Source organism: Leucoraja erinacea, chromosome 28 (assembly GCF_028641065.1).
Source record: "Leucoraja erinacea ecotype New England chromosome 28, Leri_hhj_1, whole genome shotgun sequence".
Lineage (NCBI taxonomy): Eukaryota > Metazoa > Chordata > Chondrichthyes > Rajiformes > Rajidae > Leucoraja > Leucoraja erinaceus.
Genome location: NC_073404.1, coordinates 3,197,581 through 3,219,658, shown reverse-complemented (window position 1 = coordinate 3,219,658; position 22,078 = coordinate 3,197,581). Strand labels below are relative to the sequence as shown.

At 50.2% G+C, this 22,078-nt stretch overlaps 1 protein-coding gene across 3 annotated transcripts in view; it reads right to left on the bottom strand.

Moving 5' to 3' along the window:
- Positions 1-3,196: 3,196 nt before the first annotated feature.
- The window catches only part of LOC129710516 (CUE domain-containing protein 1-like), a 101,919-nt gene continuing 83,037 nt past the window's right edge, over positions 3,197-22,078 (bottom strand). For 2 of the 3 annotated variants that reach the window (XM_055657529.1, XM_055657531.1), the window contains exons 5-11: positions 20,143-20,317; positions 18,032-18,124; positions 15,932-16,021; positions 13,055-13,148; positions 8,715-8,773; positions 5,025-5,094; positions 3,197-4,061 (exon numbers count right to left, since the gene is read on the bottom strand). In XM_055657529.1, coding sequence (XP_055513504.1) covers position 4,061; positions 5,025-5,094; positions 8,715-8,773; positions 13,055-13,148; positions 15,932-16,021; positions 18,032-18,124; positions 20,143-20,317 — 582 coding nt within the window. In that variant the 3' untranslated portion in view covers positions 3,197-4,060. Of the gene's footprint in view, positions 4,062-5,024; positions 5,095-8,714; positions 8,774-13,044; positions 13,149-15,931; positions 16,022-18,031; positions 18,125-20,142; positions 20,318-22,078 lie in introns of those variants that run through there. The other variant, XM_055657532.1, reaches the window with a different exon arrangement.

The following is a 22,078-nucleotide window of genomic DNA, read 5'->3' as shown; positions in this document are numbered from 1 at the left end:
CTAAACAATATACTGACACATTACCAGTCGACAGATCAGTTTAGACTCTGAGGTGATAAAGTGGGGCGTAGCACATTAAGTCGTAGCACACACTCCCATTAAGTCGTAGCACACACCTCAACAATGCCAGTAAACGTATACCATACCCCGTGAATACGACTTGTTGTAGGGGAACGAATAGTGAGGGCTAATAACTTGTTCCCAGTGTGTGGAGTGTAGTGTTAATGCGCGGGGATCGCTGGTCAGTGTCGAATCGGTGGGCCGAAGGGCCTATTTTCGTGCTGTATCTCTACTAACTAAACTAAAAATCTTCAGCATCGAGGATCCAATTCCACCCATTGTGATCCAATGGACATCACTTGCTAGCATGGTACCAGATTCCATTCTTTTTTGCAGCACAATGTTGACTTTATATACCATCGTAGGGGAAGGAATAGTAAGGCTAATAACGAGTAAACAAGATCAAGATTCAAGATCAAGATCAAGATTCAAGATTCAATTTATTTGTCATTTGGACCCTTTGAGGTCCAAACGAAATGACGTTTCTGCAGCCATACATTACAAACAAATAGACCCGAGACACAACATAATTTACATAAACATCCATCACATCGCTGTGATGGAAGGCCAAAAAAACTTATCTCTCCACTGCACTCTCCCCCCCCCGATGTCAGAGTCAAAGTCAAAGCCCCCGGCTGGCGATGGCGATTGTCCCGCGGCCATTAAAGCCACGCCGGGTGGTGCAAGGTCGCACACCGGGTCTTGGTGTTGGAGCCCCTGGCGTGCGCTCGCAGAGTCCCGCGGCCATTCCAAGCCGCGCGGGGCGGTGATGTCAGGCCCCGCTCCAGGAGCTCTTCGACCCCGCAACTCGGGCGGGAGAAGTCGCCGTTGCGGGAGCCCTGAAAAGCGGTCTCCCCCCAGGGACCCGCGGGCTCCCGGTGCCGCCGTCCGCCAGACCCGCAGTTGCAGCCTCCGAATCTCCAGCGCTCCACTGTGGCGCTACACCCGCTCTGGACTCGGCCAGCTCCGCGACGGTGAGGTGAGGTGAGTAGTCGGCACCAGAGCCCCCGGTCTTCCTGTTGGAGGCCGCTCCACGTTGCAGCCCCAACGACAACGGAGACCCGACAAAGAAAAGGACGGGTCTCCCGTGCAGGGAGAGATTTAAAAGTTACCCCTTCCCTCCCACACCCCCCCCCCCCACACACACCCCAACAAAAAATAACAAAAACTACATAAAAACATAGACAAAAAATAATAAAAACGCAGACGGGCTGCAGAGGCCGCTGCTGACGAGAGTCGCGCCGCCTACCTCTGCACATGGATGTGGATTGTGCTAATGTGGTGACAGGAACCGCAGACAAAGCCCAGAAGTAGAGACATGGAACGCAGCAGTGATGACACCCAAGTTTCAGGAACGTCATTGATTATGTTACAGCGTTCGCCCATCACTGTGACACAATAGTTGGATCTACTGCCAACTAAGTTAGACGTGGATTGTCATTTTATTCTGTAATCAAGACCTAGTTTCATAGGTTATAGGTGCACAATGAGGCCATTCGGCCCATCAAGTCTACACTGCCATTCAATCATGGCTGATCTATCTTTCCCTCTCAACCCCATTCTCCCCATAATCCCTGACCCCCGTACTAATCAAGTTTGTTACCTCTCTGTGACCTCCGCTCTGTAATCGAGACCTAGTTTTACCGTTAATCAATTTTCTGTGTAATCTTGTCAGCTGAGAATGTAAAAGCTGCACTAAGTCGCGATCAGGAGATCAGCTTTGCCTGGTTCCCTGGCGCGCATCGGTTTCAATAAATCGCCCGTTGCTTCAAACACCAACTCCACGTGGCCTTTCCATTTACTCATGCTGCACTGCTGGTAAACATTTTAAAATCTGCACTTGGCGAGCCATCTCTCTCGTAAACGACTGCACTTGCTGAGTATCCCATTGACATTCACCGTCGCTGGATTGTTAACACAACTTTGCAAAAGCTTTTCAGCTTCCAAATGTGTCGACATTCACAACACCAAATTGCTTCGTCATCTCCGTACATCCTGTAATCCATAATCTAATGTGCTTTTGGTACCTTGGCCTTCATCAGTCGGAGTATTGAGTATAGAATTTGGGAGGTCATGTTGCAGTTATGTATAAAGGGCCTGTCCCACTTGGCCGCCATTTACGCGACCTCCAAAAATGCGGTTGTCGCGTTGTGACGCAAGGTAGCGTGTGGGTAGCGCGGGACGGGCGCATGAAGAGGCGTGGAGGAGTGTGGAGTTGCGCACGGTATGGCGCGGCGCTCCAGGATTTCGTGCTGCACAAAATCCTCGCACGCCACCTGCATGATGTATCACGTACGCACGCTGACGCATTGGCGTCCCGACGTCTCACGTGTATCGCGTGGTGACACATGGTTACGTCACCGTGCGTAACAATGCGTCGCCGCGTGCCGCAGGGTTTTCTAATGACGTCATGCGCTCCAGACGGCGTGATGACGCGCGATTTGCGCGCGATGTCGTGCGTAACGACGTGTCGACCTATTTTACATATGACACGTAAATGAGGCACAAATGACGGGCAAGTGGGACAGGCCCTTAAGACGTAGGTGAGACCGCATTTTGAGTATTGTGTTCAGTTCTGGGCACCATGTTATAGGAAAGATGTTGTCAAGCTGGAAAGGGTACAGAGAATATTTACGAGGATGTTGCCAGGACTCGTGGGTTTGAGCTATAGGGAGAGGTTGAGTAGGCTGGGACTCTATTCCTTGGAGCACAGGAGGATGATGGGTGATCTTACAGAGGTGTATAAAATCATGAGAGGAATAGATCAGGTAGATGCACAGAATCTCTTGCCCAGAGTAGGGTGAATCGTGGGCCAGAGGACATGGGTTCAAGGTGAATGGGAAAAGATTTAATAGGAATCTGAGGGGTAACCTTTCCACACAAAGAGTGGTGGTGTATGGAATGAGCTGCCGGAAGAGGTAGTCGAGGCTGGGACTAATCCTAAGTTTAAGAAACAGTTAGACAGGTACATGGATAAGACAGGTTTGGAGAGATATGGGCCAAACGCGGGAAGGTGGGACTAGTGTAGCTAGTTGGCCAGTGTGGGTAAGTTGGGCCAAAGGGCCTGTTTCCACGCTGTATTGCTCTATGACTCTATAACTAAAATAAATGGAATAAAGGAAAAACATCCCAATAAGTACAAGAGGAATATTTATGTGATTTTTATGCATTCTGGTCTGTCGCATACAGTACATCATTAGGCACATCGAAAGTGAGAAGACATAATTTGACAAATATAATTACTGAATTAAAGAGTTAATACATTGTTGAATCAGTCCATATGAAATACAATTCAATGCCTGCAGAAGGCCTTTTCTATCAAAATATATTGGAATACAAGGTTACAGTTAAAAACTCGTCCCATCTCTCTGATGGTGCTCTGCCCATTGTAAGTCAAGGTCAAGAGAACTGCAAGGTCAAGATTTAAAATAAAAGACACAAAGTGCTGGAGTAACGCAGCAGCAGGTGACAAGGTGGTGACAAGGTGAAGTTTCAGGTCGGGACCTTTCTTCAGATTGATTGTGGGGGAGGTAGGTGGGGGGTGGGATATAGTCTGGTGAGTGATAGGTGGAAGCGGGGTTTTGATAGGTAGTGGGTTGGCCAAAAATGAAAGGACAAAAAGTATGAGATACAGAGAGAAGGGGCAAGATATGTGATGCCAGACCCGCGGAGTTACTCCAGCACTTTGGCACTTTTTCGGTAATCCTGCATCTGCAATTCCTTGTGTCCCAGGTCTAGACTAAAATATACATCTAGCATCAGAGAACTGCAAGGTTAAAGAAGTGCAAATGCACCCCAGACCCTTGACTTACAATGGTGGTGACCTGAATCTCTCCGTCCCCACCCCCACCCATTTAATTGTGCCTCAATCATTGCAGAAAAAGTGATTAAAAAGCAGATGAAGGGATATACATTAACTGGCACCAGCTTCATCTGTTAAGACTAATTGTCCTTTTTTGTGTAAGCACTGAATGGCTCCTTCAGTCCAAGGCTGTCAGGATCTGTGGGAGGAAGGAACACAAAGTGCAGTTAAACAACTCAGACAAGGCCCAGTCCAATTCACATTGACCTTCACCTGAAGGGAAATCACAGCAATTCATACTGAGGCTACGGTGGCGCAGCGGTAGAGTTGCTGCCTCACAGCGCCAGAAACCCGGGTTCGATCCCGACTGCAGACAATAGGTGCAGGAGTAGGCCATTCGGCCCCTCGAGCCAGCACTGGGATCATGGCTGATCATCCACAATCGGTACCCCGTTCCTGCCTTCTCCATATCTCCAGACTCCGCTATCTTTAAGAGCCCTATCTAGCTCTCTCTTGAAAGTATCCAGAGAACCTGCCTCCACCGCCCTCTGAGGCAGAGAATTCCACAGACTCACCACTCTCTGTGAGAAAAAGTGTTTCCTCGTCTCCGTTCTAAATGGCTTCCTCCTTATTCGTAAACTGTGGCCCCTGGTTCTGGACTCCCCCAACATCGGGAACATGTTTCCTGTCTCTAGCGTGTCCAAGCCCGTAACAATCTTATATGTTTCAATGAGATGCCCTCTCATCCTTCTAACCTCCAGAGTGTACAAGCCGAGCTGCTCCATTCTCTCAGCATATGACAGTCCCGCCATCCCGGGAATTAACCTTGTAAACTTACGCTGCACTCCCTCAATAGCAAGAATGTCCTTCCACAAATTAGGGGTCCAAAACTGCACACAATACTCCAGGTGTGATCTCACTAGGGCTCTGTACAACTGCAGAAGGACCTCTTTGCTCCTATATTCGATTCCTCTTGTTATAAAGGCCAACATGCCATTTGCTTTCCATTTCCATTCAAGTCGGGAAATTAACTTTTTTAATTTAATTTTTGGTAGGCCTTGAAGGACCGAGCGCAAGTGTTCAGCGAAATGGCCGCCGACTCTACGCTGGGCCTCGCCGATGTCTACTAGGCCTTGGTGAAAGAGGATTGCTTTGAGCTTACCATAAATCTCTCTCCTTATTTTCTTCATCTGCCTCCTGCAACGTCTGTTTTCTGAACTGGATTTCTTCATCTGAAAGGCAGACAGACCAGGCATCAAGCAGCTGAATAACACATATACTGGCAATCACTTTCTGAAGAGAACATTTCTCACAGGTCTCTTTTAGTCACGGAGCTGCATGGAGCGTACAGTTTAGGTTTATTATTGTCACATGTACTGAGGTACAGTGAAAAGCTTTGTCTTGCATGTTATCCAGTCAGATCAGATAATATTATATATAAATACGAATGAGTCAAACTCAAGGACAATATATAGCATACATGGAGTGGCACGGTGGCACAGCGGCAGAGTTGCTGCCTTACAGCGCACAGACCTGGGTTTGATCCAGTGTCAGGGGTTATGGAGAGAAGGCAGGAGAATGGGGTTAGGAGGGAGAAATAGATCAGCCATGATTGAATGGCGGAGTAGACCTAAAGGCCCAATGGCCTAATCCTGCTCCTATCACTTATGAAGTTATAACCCTGACCATGGTGCCGTGTGTACGGAGTTTGTACGTTCTCCCTGTGACCTGCGTGAGTTTCCTCCCACACTCCAAAGACGTGCAGGTTTGTAGGTTAATTGGCTTCGGTAAAACTGTAAATTGTCCCCAGTATGTGTAGGATGGTACTAGATCACTGGGCGGCGTGGATTCGGCGGGCTGGAGGGCCCGTTTCCACACTTTATCTCTAAAGTCCAAAAGCAATGGGGAAGATACAGAGTGCAGAATATAGTTCTCAGCTTTGTAGTGCATCAGTTCCAGAGACAAAGTCCAATGTCCGCATTGGGGTAGAGGTGAATCGGGTACAGTATTGGGCAGCAGAGGCTCTGTGCAACTCTAACCTCATCTACTGCATCTGGTATTCCCAATGTGGCCTCTTGTACATTGGCGAGACCAAGCATAGACTTAGCAACCATTTTGCCGAACACTTGCTCTCGATCTGCCAAGGCCTACTAGATCTCCCGGTTGGTCACCATTTTAACTCCCCTTCCAATTCCCTTTCTGTCCTGGGCCTCCTCCATTGTCAGAATGAGGCCAAACGCAAGCTGGAGGAACAACACCTCATATTCCGCTTGGGTAGCTTACAACCCAAAGGTATTAACGTTGAATTCTCCAATTTTAAGTACCATCTACAAATCACCCTCCCCCACCCCTTTCTCATCCATAAACCCCCCCCCCTCGTTTCCTCCCCTGACCCCTGTCCGACCTTTCATCTAACTCTCTCTTCCCATCCCCACCCCTCCACCTATGTCCTACCTGTCACCAGTCAATCCTCTAGCTTCACAATTCTCAACTCTCTAATCCTTTTGTCTCACGCCTTGTGTGTGTTCATCTCTGGCCTTTGTCCAACCATCCGCCTATCAAGAGCCCCTTTGCTGTGTTCACCTATGACCTGTCAGGCTATGCCCACCCCCTTCTCTCATCCAGCTTTCTTTCCCCCCACCCCTGCAATCAGTCTGAAGAAGGGTCCCGACCAGAAACGTCACCAATCCATGTTCTCCAGAGATGCTGCCTGACCCATTGAGTTACTCCAGCACTTCCTGCCAATCCTTGGTAAACCAGCATCTGCCGTTTATTCTTTCAACATAATCAAAGACTTGTCCCACCCCGGTCATTCCTCCTTCTCCCCGCTCCCATCAGGCAGAAGGTACAGAAGCTTGAAAGCGCGCACCACCAGACTTAGGAACAGCTTCTTATCAGGCTTCTGAACAGTCCTTCCATAAGCTAGGGCCCTGTCCCATTCACCTCTACCCCATTGCGGGCATTGGACTTAGTCTTAGGGTGGGTGGCGCGACTCACGTCACAGCGGCCTCTGCAGTCCGTCTGTCGTTTTTTTTATTTTTTGTCGTGTTTGAATGTTTGAATGTAGTTTAAAGTGCTTTTTTTTAAACTGGGGATGTGTGTGTGTGTGGGGGCGGGGGGTGGGGGGAAGCTTTTAAAATCTTTACCCTGCACGGAGAACCCGACCTTTTCCCTGTCGGGTCTCCGTTGTCGTTGGGGCCCAGCACCGTGGAGCGGCCTCCAGCAGGAACGACCTGGGGCTCCAGTTGCGGAGCTGCGGACTTACCCACCATCGCGGAGCTGGCCGAGTTCGGAGCGGGTGGAGCTGTGGTGGCGCGCTGCTGCGACCCGACCCTGGAGATTCAGAGGCTCCAACCGCAGGCCTGGTGGGCAGTGACACCGGGAGCCCGCGGGTCCCTGCTGGGAGACCGCTTTTCGTGGCTTCCGCAACGGCGACTTCTCCCGCCCGAGTTGCGGGGTTGAAATTTACCTGGAGCGGGGCCTTACATCATCGCCCGGCGCGGCCTTAAATGGCCGCGGGACTTGTTAGCGCCCGCCGGGGTCTCCGACACCAAGACACCTTGCATCACCCGGCGCGGCTTTAATGGCCGCGGGACACTTACCATCGCCCGCCCGGGGCTTTGACTCTGACATCGGGAGAAGAATGAGGAGTGCAGGGGAGAGATAAGACTTTGCCTTCCATCACAGTTAGGAGGAGATTCACTGTGATGGATGTTTGTGTAAATTATGTTGTGTCTTGGTTCTTTTTCTTGCGTGTATGACTGCAGAAACCAAATTTCGTTTGAACCTCAGTGAGGTTCAAATGACACAAATAAATTGTATTGTATTGTCTATAGAACTGGTGCACGACAATGCTGAGAACTATATTCTGCACTCTGTATCGTCCCCTTTTGCTCTACCTATTCATAAGTTAATTAGTTACAGGAGCAGAATTAGATCATTGGACCCTTCAGGTTACTCCACCATTCAATCGCTGGCTGGCCTATCCGTCCGTCTCAACCCCATTCTCCAGCCTTCTCCCCATAACCCGACACCAGTGTTAATCAAAAACCTGTAAATCTCTACCGAAAAAAATATCCATTGACTTGGCCTCCACAGCCGTCTGTGGCGAAGAATTCTACAGATTCATCACAGTCTGACTGAAGAAATTCCTCATCATCTCCTTTCTAAAGGTACGTCCTTTTATTCAGAGCCTGTGCCCTCTGGTCCTAGACTCTCCCACTAGTGGCAACACCCTCTCCACATCCATTCTACCCAAGCCTTTCACTATTCGGTACGTTTCAATGAAGTCATCCTTCTAAACTCCAGTGAGTACAGGCCCAGTGCCGTCGAACGATCATCACTTGATCGTACTTGAGTTTGACGATTGTTTTTATGTCTAGTGTCTGGTTTTTTTGGATAGCGTGTAGAACGAGGCTTTTAACTGTACCTCAGTACGTGTGACAATGATAAACCTAAACCAAGACCACCAATTCCCTTCTCTACCTTACTGGATTCAAACCACTTTTTCGAAAAATAAGTTTAAGTAAATTCGCAACGGTGGCGTAGCGATAGAGTTGCTGCCTTACAGCGCCAGAGACCCGGGTTCAAATCTGACTACAAGTGCTGTCTGTATGGAGTTTGTACATTCTCCCCGTGATCTGCGTGGGTTTTCTCAAGGATCTCGGATTTCCTCCGACACTCCAAAGATGTTCAGGTTTGCTGGTCAATTGGCTTTGTATAAATGTAAATTGGCCCTCGTGTGTGTAGTGTAGGGTTAGTGTGCGGGAGATCGCTGGTCGGCACGGACTCGGTGGGTTGAAGGGCCTGTTTCCGCGCTGTATATCCATCTCTAAACTAAATATATTCTTACCACAAGAATTCCCTTCTACATCATCCAGCAGGTTTGCTGTTGAGGCAGCTGTTCCAAGACTGCGTGGTTGAGATGGGTTAAGGAAAAACTCATTCAAACCTGCACTCCGCTATAAAATAGAAAGATTAAACGTTGCATTTATGCAACACCTGTCACATCCTGTTCAGTACTTTGCCCGCCATTGACCGCTTGTTCACATGAAGGGCACCCGCAGCCAATCGCTGCTCTTCATGGGATCTTGCTGTGTAGGCTACTGGTGGCCAGATTAGTCATTTGGAACATTGTGTGTATTCTTCACAAACTCGATTCATGATAAATCAGGATGGAGCTCTGAAAGCCTTTGTTAGGCCGCTTTGATATCAGCTGCATTTGGAGTTGTGTAGGGCCCTATTCTTCACAAACTCGAACTCTCATGATAAATCAGTTGATGCAGCTCTGAAAGCCTTAAGAGGGGTTATGTGGCCCGCATTTGATCATATGGAGAGAAGGCAAAGAGGTCGTTCTGCAGATCATATTGTATAGGGCCTCGAAGGGATGGCCTACCACACCTGGAGTTTCTATATTGTGTGCAGTTTTGGTCTTCAAATTTGAGGAAGGACGTTCTTGCTATTGAGGGAACGCAGCGTAGGTTCACAAGGTTAATTCCCGGGATGGCGGGACTGTTACATGCTGAGAGAATGGAGAGGCTGGGCTTGTACACTCTGGAGTTTAGAAGGATGAGAGGATATCTTATTGAAATATTTAAGATTATTAAGGGTTTGGGGGAGTCCAGAACCAGGGGCCACAGTTTAGGAATAAGGGGTAAGCCGTTTAGAACGGAGATGAGGAAACTTTTTCACACAGAGAGTTGTGAGTCTGGAATTCTCTGCCTCAGAGGGCGGTGTAGGCCGGTTCTCTGGATACTTTTCAGGGAGAGCTAGATAGGGCTCTTGAAGATATCGAAGTCAGGGGATATGGGGAGAAGGCAGGAACGGGGTACTGATTGTGGAAGATCAGCCATGATCACATTGGATGGCCTACTCCAGCACCTATTGTCTATTTGGAGTATTGTGTGCAGTTCTGGTTTGGAGAAGGTGCAGAGGAGGTTTACCAGATTGAGGCCTGGATTTGGGGATATTATCTACAGGGAGAGGTAGAATTGTTTTCTCTGGAATGCTGGAGGCTGTGGGGAGACCTGATAGAAGTATATAAAATTATGAGAGGCATAGAAAGGGTAGACAGTCACAGCCTTTTTTCCCCAAGGCTGGAAAAATCTAATTCTAGAGGGCAATGCTTTCAGGCATGAGGGGCAAAGTTTAAAGGAGATGTGCGGGGCAAGTATTTTTACACAGAGGGTGGCGGGTGTTGGGAACGTGCTGCCAGGGGTGGTGGTGGAGGCAGATACAATAGTGGTTTTTGAGAGGGTTTTGGATATGCAGGGAATGGAGGCATATGGATTATTTGCAGGCAGATGGCATCATGTTCAGCACAGACATTGTGGGCCGAATGGCCTGTTCCTGAGCTGTACTATTCTATGTTTAAGAAGGAACAGCAGATGCTGGAAAATTGAACGTACACAAAAATGCTGGAGAAACTCAGCGGGTGCAGCAGCATCTATGGAGCGAAGGAAATAGGCAACGGCTCTCTCTCCCCATCCCCCCCACTCGCAACAAGGGCAGAGTCCCCCTAGTCCTCACCTTTCACCCCACCAGCCATCACACACAACAAGTAATCCTCCGTCAGTTTTGCCACCTCCAACGTGACCCCACCACTCGCCACATCTTCCCATCTCCCCCCATGTCTGCCTTCCGCAAAGACCGCTCCCTCCGTAACTCCCTTGTCAATTCTTCCCTTCCCTCCCGTACTACCCCCTACCCGGGCACTTTCCCTGGCAACCGCAAGAGATGCTACACTTGTCGCTTTACCTCCCCCCTCGACTCCATTCAAGGACCCAAGCAATCGTTCCAGGTGCGACAGAGGTTTACCTGCATCTCCTCCAACCTCATCTATTGTATCCGCTGCTCTAGATGTCAGCTGATCTACATCGGTGAGACCAAGCGGAGGCTGGGCGATTGTTTCGCCGAACACCTCCGCTCGGTCCGCAATAACCAACCTGACCTCCCGGTGGCTCAGCACTTCAACTCCCCCTCCCATTCCGTATCCGACCTCTCTGTCCTGGGTCTCCTCCATGGCCAGAGCGAGCAACACCGGAAATTGGAGGAACAGCACCTCATATTCCGCTTGGGGAGTCTGCATCTTGGAGGCATGAACATTGAATTCTCCCAATGTTGTTAGCCCTTGATGTCTCCTCCTCTTCCTATCTCTCCCTCAGCCCTCGGGCTTCTCCTCCTCCTTTTTCCTTTCTTCTCCCCGCCCCCACCTCCCCCACATCCCCCATCAGTCTGAAGAAGGGCTTTGGCCCGAAACGTTGCCTATTTCCTTCGCTCCATAGATGCTGCTGCACCCGCTGAGTTTCGCCAGCATTTTTGTGTACCTGTACTATTCTATGTTCTGTGTTACACAGGAATGCCCGGCGGGCCAGGCAGCGTCTGAGGACAGAGAAACAGAGTTAAAGTTTCAGATTGATAATTACAGAAAAGGATTCTTCATGTAAAAAACATGTTGGGATACCCAATTACATGGCTGTGTCTCCGTGGTGCTGCACACGCGTGATGGGCCAGTGACTCTCACGTATGTGCTGTGAGGGTCGATTCCCCACGGTAAAATGGAACAGAAATATAGGTCAAATTAGGGGGGGCAGAGTGGTGCAGTGGTAGAGATGCTGCCTTACAGCACCAGAGAACCGGGTTCGATCTTGACTATGGGTGCTGTCTGTACGGAGTTTGTACCTCCGACCCGTGACCACGTGGGTTTTCTCTGGGTGCTCCGGTTTCGTCCCCACAGATGTATAGATTTCCTAGGTTAATTGCAAGATAGTGCTCGTGTATGGAGTGATTGCTGGTTGGCCTGGACTCAGTGGGTTGAAGGGCCTGTTTCTGCGCTGTTTCTCTAAAGCCTAAAAAGTCTAGTCTAAACAGTTTCTTGCTATGATTCCATGAAAATATCAACAGAGGTGATTTACTCAACACATCTGTTAGCTTTAGAAACATAAAAAATAGGTGCAGGAGGAAGCCATTCGGCCCTTCGAGTCAGCACCGCCATTCATTGTGATCATGGCTGATCGTCCCCAATCAATAACCCGTGCCTGCCTTCTCCCCATATCTCTTGATTGCACCAGCCCCTAGAGCTCTATCTAAAGGGCCTGTCCCACTGTACGAGGTAAGTCAAGACTTCTCCCGAGTTTTCCCCTGATTCGAATTCGGAGAATGTTCGCCGCGGGTCCGTAGGAGTTTGTGGATGTCTCGTAGCGGCTCGTACGAGTAAAAAGTAACAATTCTTTTCATCACGAGTATTTTTTTACTCGTGGACATTTTTTTGCAGGGATGAAAAAAACGTCATAAGTTTACCGGATTTCCCGAGTACCTACCGTTAGCATTACGAGCCGTTACGGGACATCCACGAACTCCTACGGACCCGCTACGGACATTCTCTGAGTTCGAATCAGGGGAAAACTCGGGAGAACTCTTGAATTACCTCGTACAGTGGGACAGGGGCTTAACACTCTCTTACATCCATCCAGTGATTTGGCCTCCACTGCCCTCTGTGGCAGGGAATTCCTCTCTGGGTGAAAACGTTTTTTATCGCCTCAATCAAATGGCCTCCCCTTTATTCCAACACTGTGGCCCCTGGTTCTATCAGCTTTTGTTCAGTTCAGTTTAGTTTAGAGATTCAGCATGAAAAGTCCACGTCAACCATCGACCACCCATTCACTAGGAGTAATTTACTGAAGCCAATTAACCTACAAACCCGCACGTCTTTTGAATGTGCGAGGATTAGATTGGGTAAATGCACAGTCTCTTGCCCAGAGTAGGGGAATCGAGAACCAGGTTTAAGGTCAGGGGGGTGGGGATGGGATTAAATGGGGTAACGTTTTTTTACACGAAGGATGGTGGGCGTATGGAACAAGCCGTCGGGGGCAGGTACTATCGCAACGTTTAAGAAACATTTAGACATCTCATCCAATCCCCACAGACTAGGGGCGATTTACAGAGGGCCAATTAACCTACAAACCCGCACGTCTTTGGGATGTGGGTGGTAACTGGAGCACCCGGAGGAAACCCACGTGGTCATGGGGAGAACGTGCAAACTCCGTGCAGACAGCACCCGATGTCAGGATAGAACCCGGGTCTCTGGCGCTGTGAGGCAGTAACTCTACCAGCTGCACCACTGGGTCCTGCAGAGGGGGCTCTTTTCTTTTGCTTTGTTCCATTAAAAAATAAATCGAAACTGGTCAAGGATACGTGTGATGTTTTAAGGAATGCTTTCGCTTCAACTTCCTCATCTTCGTCTTCTCCGAAAACGCGCGGGCCAGCTCGAACAGCTTCTTCCTCGTGGCTGCAGAGAGGAAGCAACAGGTCAGTCCCCGTACGTGTGTCCCAGGTGGAATCAGAACATGGGACACAGCACAGTACAGCACAGGGACAGGCCATTCGGTACACAGTGCCTGCACTGAAGATAACCATATCCATATCCCTGCTCTGCCTTAATGGAGATCGGCACCTGACTGACAAACCCCCGCAGAAACAGGGCAGCACGGCGGTGCAGCGGTAGAGTTGCTGCCTCACAGAGCCAGAGACCCAGGTTCGATCCTGGATACGGGTGCTGTCTGTACAGATTTTGTACCTTCTCCCCGTGACTGCGTGGTTTTCCCCGGGAGCTCCCGTTTCCTCCCCCTCTCCAAAGACGTGCAGGTTTGAAGGTTAATTGGCTTTGGTAAAATTGTTAGTTGTCCCTGGTGTGTAGGACAGTGCTAGTGTACGGGGCGATCGCTGGTCGGCGGGGAATCATGTTTCCGCACTGTATCTCTAAAGTCTGAATAGGCCTTTGGTTAAGCACATGGACATGTGGGGAATGGAGGGATATAGATCATGTGCGGGCAGATCAGAGATGGTCTTGGCATCATGTTCAGCACAGACATTGTGGGCTGAAGGGCCTGTTCTTGTGCTGTACTGTTCTATGTTCTATCTACCTGCCGTATGCTGGTGCAGGGGCCAACTTTGACCTGAGGGGGAAAAAATGGTGGAGGTTCAGAGGGGACCTGATAGAAGTTTAGAAAACAATGAGAGGCATAGACAGGGTAGACAGTCAGAACCTTTTTCCCCAGGATAGAGGTATCGTACACTAGAGGGCACAGCTTTAAGGTGAGAGGAGCAGAGTTTAGCGGAGATGTGTTAAGCAGGTTTTTTACACAGTGGGTGGTGGGTGCCTGGAACATGCTGCTGGGGGTGGTGGTGGTGATGGGGGCAGATATGAGAGCATCCTGCAATACAGCAGCCAAGGGCAGGATCGAACCAGGGTCTCTGGCGCTGTGAGGCAGCGGCTCTACACTGCCCAGTCCCGCACGGTTACTGACTGACCCCACCATCGCAGGGATCTACAGGAGTCGCTGCCTCAACAAGGCAGCCGGCATCATCAGAGACCCACACCAACCCTGGCCACACTCTCATCTCACTCCCGCCATCGGGCAAGAAGATACAGGAGCCTGAAAACTGTAACGTCGCATGGGCGGCAATCCTGGTGTACGGGGTGATTGCTGGTCGGCGCGGACACGGTGGGCCAAAGGACCTGCAGTTACCAGGTCGCTTGCATGCCCAGGTGGGCTCGCCTGGCCCGGGAATGGCTGTAGCGCCCAGGCCCCCCCCCCCCCCCCCCCCCCCCCTCTGCTCATGGTCCAAGTTCAGGAACAACTTCTTCCCCACATCCATTACACCACACAATGATGAACTATAGACTGTCTCTGGCTGCACTGACTGGGCCTTTTTTGTGTGCTAATATTGGAGTTATTAATTTATTGATTTTGTCATTTGTTATATATTATCTGTGTGTATCCTGTTACAGGCCTGTTATGTTATTGCAAGGAAGAATTTCATTGTTCCACTGTCAGTACATATGACAACAAAACACTGCTGACTTGAGATATCGCTACAGGTTATTTCTCCTCTGATGGACACAAAGTGCTGGAGCAACTCAGCGGGTCAGGCAGCATCTCTGGAGAAAACGGATAAGTGACGTTTTGGGTCGGGGACCTTCTTCAGACCGATCGATCACGGGGAGAACGTGCAAACTCCGCACAGACTGCACCTGGGCCTAGGATCGAACCCGGGTCTCTGGCGCTGTGAGGCAGCAACTCTACCACTGCTCCACTGTGCCACCCATGTATAGTATTATCCAGTCTGAAGAAGGGCCCCAACCCGAAACGTCACCTATCCATTTTCTCCAGAGATGCTGCCTGACCCGCTGAGTTACTCCAGCTTTGTGTCTTTCAGAGGAGAAATAAACGATAACAATATCTCAAGTCAGGAGTGTTTTGTTGTCACGTGTACTGACAATGGAACAATGAAATTCTTATCCGCAGTTCATTTTTAATACATAGTTTTTCCACAGCCCTTTTATCTTCTTAGTTTGGAGAAAGAAAATGGAAGTTTTGTTGTGGAAAAAATGTCCAAGCTCATGGATTTAATGAGCCAAGTAAATACATAAGAGGGTATATTGACAAGCATAAGTTGAGTTTAGTTTATTGTCCGAGGTATAATGAATAGCTTTTGTTTTGTGCTAACCAGTCAGCGGTAAGACAATACGTGATGACAATCGAGCTGTCCACAGTGTACAGATACAGGATAAAGGGAATAACATGAATAACGTTAGTGCAGGATAAAGTCCAACCAAAGACAGTCCAAGGGCCTCCAATGAGGTAGATGGGAGCTCACGACTGCTCTTTAGCTGATAGGAGTGTTTCATTTTAGTTTAGTTTAGATTAGAGATACAGCATGGAAACAGGCCCTTTGGCCCACTGAGTCTGCAGCGACCAGCGATCCTACACACACCAGGGCAACGTACATTTTCACCAAGCCAATTAACCTACAAACCTGTACATCTTTGGAGTGTGGGAGCAAAGAATAAAATCTCGGAGAAAACCCACACGGTCACGGGGAGAACTGCAAACTCCGTACAGACAAGCACGCGTAGTGAGGATGGAACCCGGGTCTCTGGCGCTGTTAGGCAGCAACTCTACCGCTGCGCCACCGTGCCGTCTGTGGTGCAGGGTGGAAGGTGTCTGTGGAGTTTAAAGCAATTGCTTTGCTGTGTAATAGTAATAATGTAATATAGGGAGGACTCACATTTCCCCATGTGCTTGAGTCTGTCCCTGAACAAGGCTTCATCGAGAGCGACCCCACTTGCTTCAGCTGCACCAGTGGCACCAGAGTCGGCTGCAAGGAGGAGAGGAAAGGGTTAAGGTTTAATGCCAAACACGTCCCGTCCACATGGCTGCGTCTCTCCCTCAGCAGCCCGCAGTCATGCATGGTCCTGGCTCCTGACCCGCTGGACTACAGCCAAAGACATTCACTCACTTCCCCGCTCTCAGCACAAGCGACCTTAAATTATCCTGAAACGAGCGGTCGAGACGGCCGTTAAATGTTTATTCCCCTTCGTCACTTCAATTCAAGGGTGAACGTGAAGTGAATTTAAAACAGGTTTCGGAGAGTGCCCTCAGCTCACCTGCCGCCTGGAACTTTATGAAGAAAAGTTTAAAAAGGCCCGTTGATGTTCTTCACACCTTATCCTTCCATATCTCTGTCTCTCCCTCTCTGCCCTGACGCTCAGTCCGAAGAAGGGTCTCGAGCCGAAACGGCGCCCATTTCTTTGTCTTACAGCCCAGTGGTATGAATATTGATTTCTGTAACTCCTGCATTCCCTCTCCCACCATCCCTCCCCCACCTAAGTCGTACCAGCTTCAAAGTCGTCTTGTTGAGTCTCATTGTCTGTAACTCGTTTTCACCCAGCCCTCAGCGAACAACCTGGTTCCTTTTTCATCATCACTTTTTTGCATATCTTTCATTCATTTCATTCATTCATAACAAGCCCTTAACAAAGATTGTTAAGGGTTTGGACACACGCTAGAGGCAGGAAACATGTTCCCAATGTTGAAGGAGTCCAGAACCAGGGGCCACAGTTTAAGAATGAGGAGTAAGCCATTAAGAATGGAGACGAGGAAACACTTTTTCTCACAGAGAGTGGCGAGTCTGTGGAATTCTCTGCCCCTGCAGTGGAGGCAGGTTCTCTGGATGCTTTCAAGAGAGAGCTAGATAGGGCTCTTAAAAATAGCGGAGTCAGGGGGATATGGGGAGAAGGAAGGAACGGGGTACTGATTGGGGATGATCAGCCATGATCACATTGAATGGCGGTGCTGGCTCGAAGGGCCAAATGGCCCACTCCTGCACCTGTTGTCTATTGTCTATTGGCTCTCCACATCACCGCATATATCTCTCATTTCCCACTTCCTTGACTCTCAGTCTGACAAGGGTCTCGACCCGAAACGTCGCCCATTTCTTCCCTCCAGAGATGCTGCCTGTCCCACTGAGTTACTCCACCATTTTGTGTCAATCTTTGATGTTTGTTTAGGTGTTTTACGAATTAAGTAAAAGTGTCAACCACTTTGCTCCCATAATGAGTTAATGATCAGACCACAGTTGTTAATAGAGTGGCACGGTGGCGCAGCAGGTAGAACCGCTGCCTCACGCCACCAGGGACTCGGGTTCGGTCCTGACCTCGGGTGCTGTCTGTGTGGAGTTTGCATGTTCCCCCTGTGGCCACGTGGGTTTTCTCTCTGTGCTCGTTGAGTCATACAGTGTGAAAACAGACCGTGTGGCACAACTTGCCCACACTGACCAACATGTCCCATCTACATTAGTTCCCCCTGCCTGCCTTTGGCCCATATCCCTTGAAACATGTCCTATCCATGTACATGTTTCTTAAAACGTTGTGATAGTCCCAGCCTCAACTACCTCCTCCGGCAGCTTGTTCCATACACCCACCACCATTTGTGTGAAAACGTTACCCCTTGGGTTCCTATTAAACCTTTCCCCCACGTCACCTTCAACCTATGTCCTCTGGTTTCTCTGATTTCCCCATTCTGGGCAAGTGACTGTGAGTCTACCCGATCTGATCCTCTCATGATTTTGTACAACAACTGCTGCGGAGGCTGCCGTTAGTGCAGATTTGGAGGCAGTAATTGCTTGGTGAACAGCCGCCGGAGCACCAGTTGATCACAGGCACCGTGTGTGTCACAGCAAAGATTTATCGGCAACAGCAGCGAAGGGCGAGAAATGATTAGCAGGACTGGGTCCCATTAGGCAGACAGCACTACATCACCAGCAGGCCGCAAGGGGAAATTATAGCCTCATAAATTACAGGGGGGCAGGAATTAGTGCTGGCCTCACCTGGAACGGGTGACAGCAAACTAATGTCGTCGCTGGGCAAAGACTCGTTTGCGCTCGTAGACTTGGATTTCATCGACTCGTACTTCAGCCGATCTGAAAATGGAAACAAAAGTCACGATGGTCACGGGCTGCTGTCGTGTGGTGTCTCTCTGTTCAATCTCGTCTTGTGGACATCACCAGCCGTTATTGCCCCACTCCCCCCTCCCCACTCCCCCATCACTCCCCCCTCCCACCCCCGTCAAACCCCCCCCCCCACAATATCACCCCTTGTTAGCACACTGCAGGGAGAATAGAAGATTCATCTACAGTGCTGGGGGTTTTGTGCAGGCCGGAATCTGTAACGTCAGCAAACGTTAAACATAGAAACATAGACAATAGGTGGAGGAGTAGGCCATTCGGCCCTTCGAGCCTGCACCGCCATTCAATATGATCCTGGCTGATCATCCAACTCACTATCCCGTACCTGCCTTCTCTCCATACCCCCTGATCCCTTTAGCCACAAAGGCCACATCTAACTCCCTCTTAAATATAGCCAACGAACTGGCCTCAACTACCTTCTGTGGCAGAGAATTCCAGAGATTCACCACTCTTTGTGTGAAAAATGTTTTCCTCATCTCGGTCCTAAAAGGTTTCCCCTTTATCCTTAAACTGTGACCCCTTAAACACACTTAAACACTGCAGCCTCCAAAAAAATCTCCATACTACATTGACTCAGGGTGGCACAGCGGTGGAGTTGCTGCCTTACAGCACCAGAGACCCGAGTTCCATCCTGACTACGGGTGCTGTCTGTACAGAGTTTGCACGTTCTCCATGTGAGACCTGCGTGGGTTTTCTCCGGGTGCTCTGGTTTCCTCCCACGCTCCAAAGACGTACAGGTTAGTAGGTTAATTGGCTTTGGTTAAATTGTAAATTGTCCCTGGTGTGTAGGATAGTGCTAGTGTAGGGGTATCGCTGGTCGATGGGCCGAAGGGCCTGCTTCCAAGCTGTGTCTCTAAACTAAAGATCGTGGTTTGTCCTTTCTCTCAAGTCGAAGTTCTCCCTCAATTCCCATGTCCCTCAGACATTAGACTTTTGAGGTACAGCGCGGGAAACAGGCCCTTCTGCCCACTGAATGCGTGCAGACCCGCAATCACTAACACTATCCTACACTAGGGACAATTTACATTTATACCAAGCCAGTTAACCTACAAACCTGTACGTCTTTGGAGTGCGGGAGGAAACCGAAGATCCCCGAGAAAACCCACGCAGGTCACGGGGGGAACGTGCAAACTCTGCACAGACAGCACCCGTAGTCAGTATGGAACCTGGGTCTCTGGCGCTGTAAGGCGGCAACTGTCCCGCTGTGCCGCCCGTATGTGTGGTGTTGACTCTAGCCACGGTGAGCCCGCGGGCAAGGGGGGAGGTGCCACTGGCCACATGCCTGCTGAGGGGGGGGGGTCTGTGAGCTCATTGCTGGCCGAGCTTGACGACTTTCTCCAGGGACCAGAAAGGTCAGAGGACACATGTCGGATAGATGCAAAGGAATAACACAAAACGTTGTGTGGTCAGTGTCCTTGGAGTGTGCGTATTATATGCGGATCAAGGCGAGGATCTGACAGTGAGCCCAGTCTGAAGAAGGGTCTCGACCCGAAACGTCACCCATCCCTTCTCTCCAGAGACGCTGCCTGTCCCACTGAGTTCCTCCCGCTGAGTTACTCCAACATTTTGTGTCTATCTTCAGTTTATACCAGCATCTGCAGTTCCTCCCTACACATTGACCAGTCCCTTATCTCTCATGTTTAAGAAGGAACTGCAGATGCCGGGAAATCGAAGGTAGACAAAAATGCTGGAGAAACTCAGCGGGCGAGGCAGCATCTGTGGAGCGAAGGAATAGGTGACGTTTCGGGTCGAGACCCTTCTTCAGACTTTATCTCTCACCCCTGCTGACTGTTCCAATGTGGAGAAATTCCAATCATTTACCCGGCTAAGACACGTGCAGTGTAGTACGAGACAATTAATGGCGCCTTTTGCTCAGCCCATTGATTGAAGACAGCCCCCAAACAACGGAAGTACAGACTAGTATCTGGAGACTCCCTCAGCTTTGCCGGCCGGCCGGTTGGTCCGTCACTTACCCTTCTCCAGTGCCAGCAGGAAGTCACGGTTCCTCTGCAGTTCCTTCATGAACTCTTCGTTCTGCAGGAAGAGGGCGATACGTTCATCCTCCAGGTACTGCTTCAGCCTCCGCTCCTGGTCCAATGAGCCCTGTGACTCCTGGCCACTCCCCGCCACCTTGGCCTTCTGCGAGTTCTGCAGGGAAAGAACAGCTCACTCTTTAGACTTTACACGTTAGAGATTCAGCGCGGAGACGGGCCCTTCGGCCCACCGCGTCCACTCCGACCCCACACACTAGCAATATCGAAATTTACTTTTAGGCCAGAGATACAACATGGAAACAGGCCCTCCGCCCCATTGAGACCGCAACAACCATCGATCACCCGTTCACGCTAGTTCTATGTTATCCCACTTTCTCATCCAATCCCTACACAACAGAGGCAATTTACAGAGGGCCAGCTAACTTACAAATGTATTGAGATGTGGGAGGAAACTGGAGCACCCGGAGGAAACCCACGTGGTCACGGGGAGAACGTACAAACTCCGTACAGACAGCACCCGTGGTCAGGATCAAACCCTGGTCTTTGGCGCTGTGAGGCGACAACTCTACCGCTGCGCTACCGTGCCACCTCTAAAGCTTCGTTCAGCAGCTTTTGGATATGTTCCGAATGGAAGGATATGGATTATGTGTAGGTGGATGAGAGATGGTCTTGGCATGATGGTTGGCACAGACATGGTGGGCCAAAGGGCCTGTTCCCATGCTGTACTGCTGTGCTATGTTCCATGTATCTGGGACGTGGGCTGCCAGAAACCGGCACCATACCCAGCCCACCTGCACCTGCACCTGCACCATACCCAGCTCACCTGCACCATACCCAGCCCACCTGCACCATACCCAGCTCACCTGCACTATACCCAGCACCTGCACTATACCCAGCTCACCTGCACCATACCCAGCTCACCTGCACCATACCCAGCTCACCTGCACCCAGCTCACCCAGCTCACCTGCACTATACCCAGCTCACCTGCACCATACCCAGCTCACCTGCACTAAACCCAGCTCACCTGCACTATACCCAGCTCACCTGCACTATACCCAGCTCACCTGCACCATACCCAGCCCACCTGCACCATACCCAGCTCACCTGCACCACACCCAGCCCACCTGCACCAAACCCAGCTCACCTGCACAATACCCAGCCCACCTGCACCATACCCAGCTCACCTGCACTATACCCAGCTCACCTGCACCATACCCAGCTCACCTGCACCACACCCAGCCCACCTGCACCATACCCAGCTCACCTGCACAATACCCACCTCACCTGCACCATACCCAGCTCACCTGCACCACATCCAGGTGTACCTGCATTTTGGTGGCCACACCCAGCCCACCTATCTAAACTATACCCAGCCCAGGGGGAGATGCACCATACCCATGGCTCACAGTCTGCACTAGGCACCCAGCTCACAGGCACTATAGAAAGCGAATGGTATGTTACCATTGCACTATACCCAGCCCACCTGCAGCAGGGAGGTTCCAGCTGCACCTGTACAGGGTATACCCAGACCCACCTGGACCGTACAGTTTTGGCTCACCTGCACTATACCATAGAGGGAGTGCAGAGACGGTTCACCAGCACTATACCTGGGATGCTCAGGACTGCACTATAGAAAGACTGGATCACCTGCACCATACCCTCCCACCTAGAAGATTATACCCATCCACCTGCACTAGATACCCATTGTTCCCGACCTGGCAGGTCCAGGACAAGGGGTCCAGCTTCACCTGCATCCTATACCCAGCTCAGAAGAACTTTTATACCAGAGCTCACCTGGCACTCTGCCCAGAGGGTAGCTGACCTGCACTATATTTACCCAGCTCACCTGCACCACACCCAGCCCACCTGCACCAAACCCAGCTCACCTGCACCACACCCAGCCCACCTGCACCA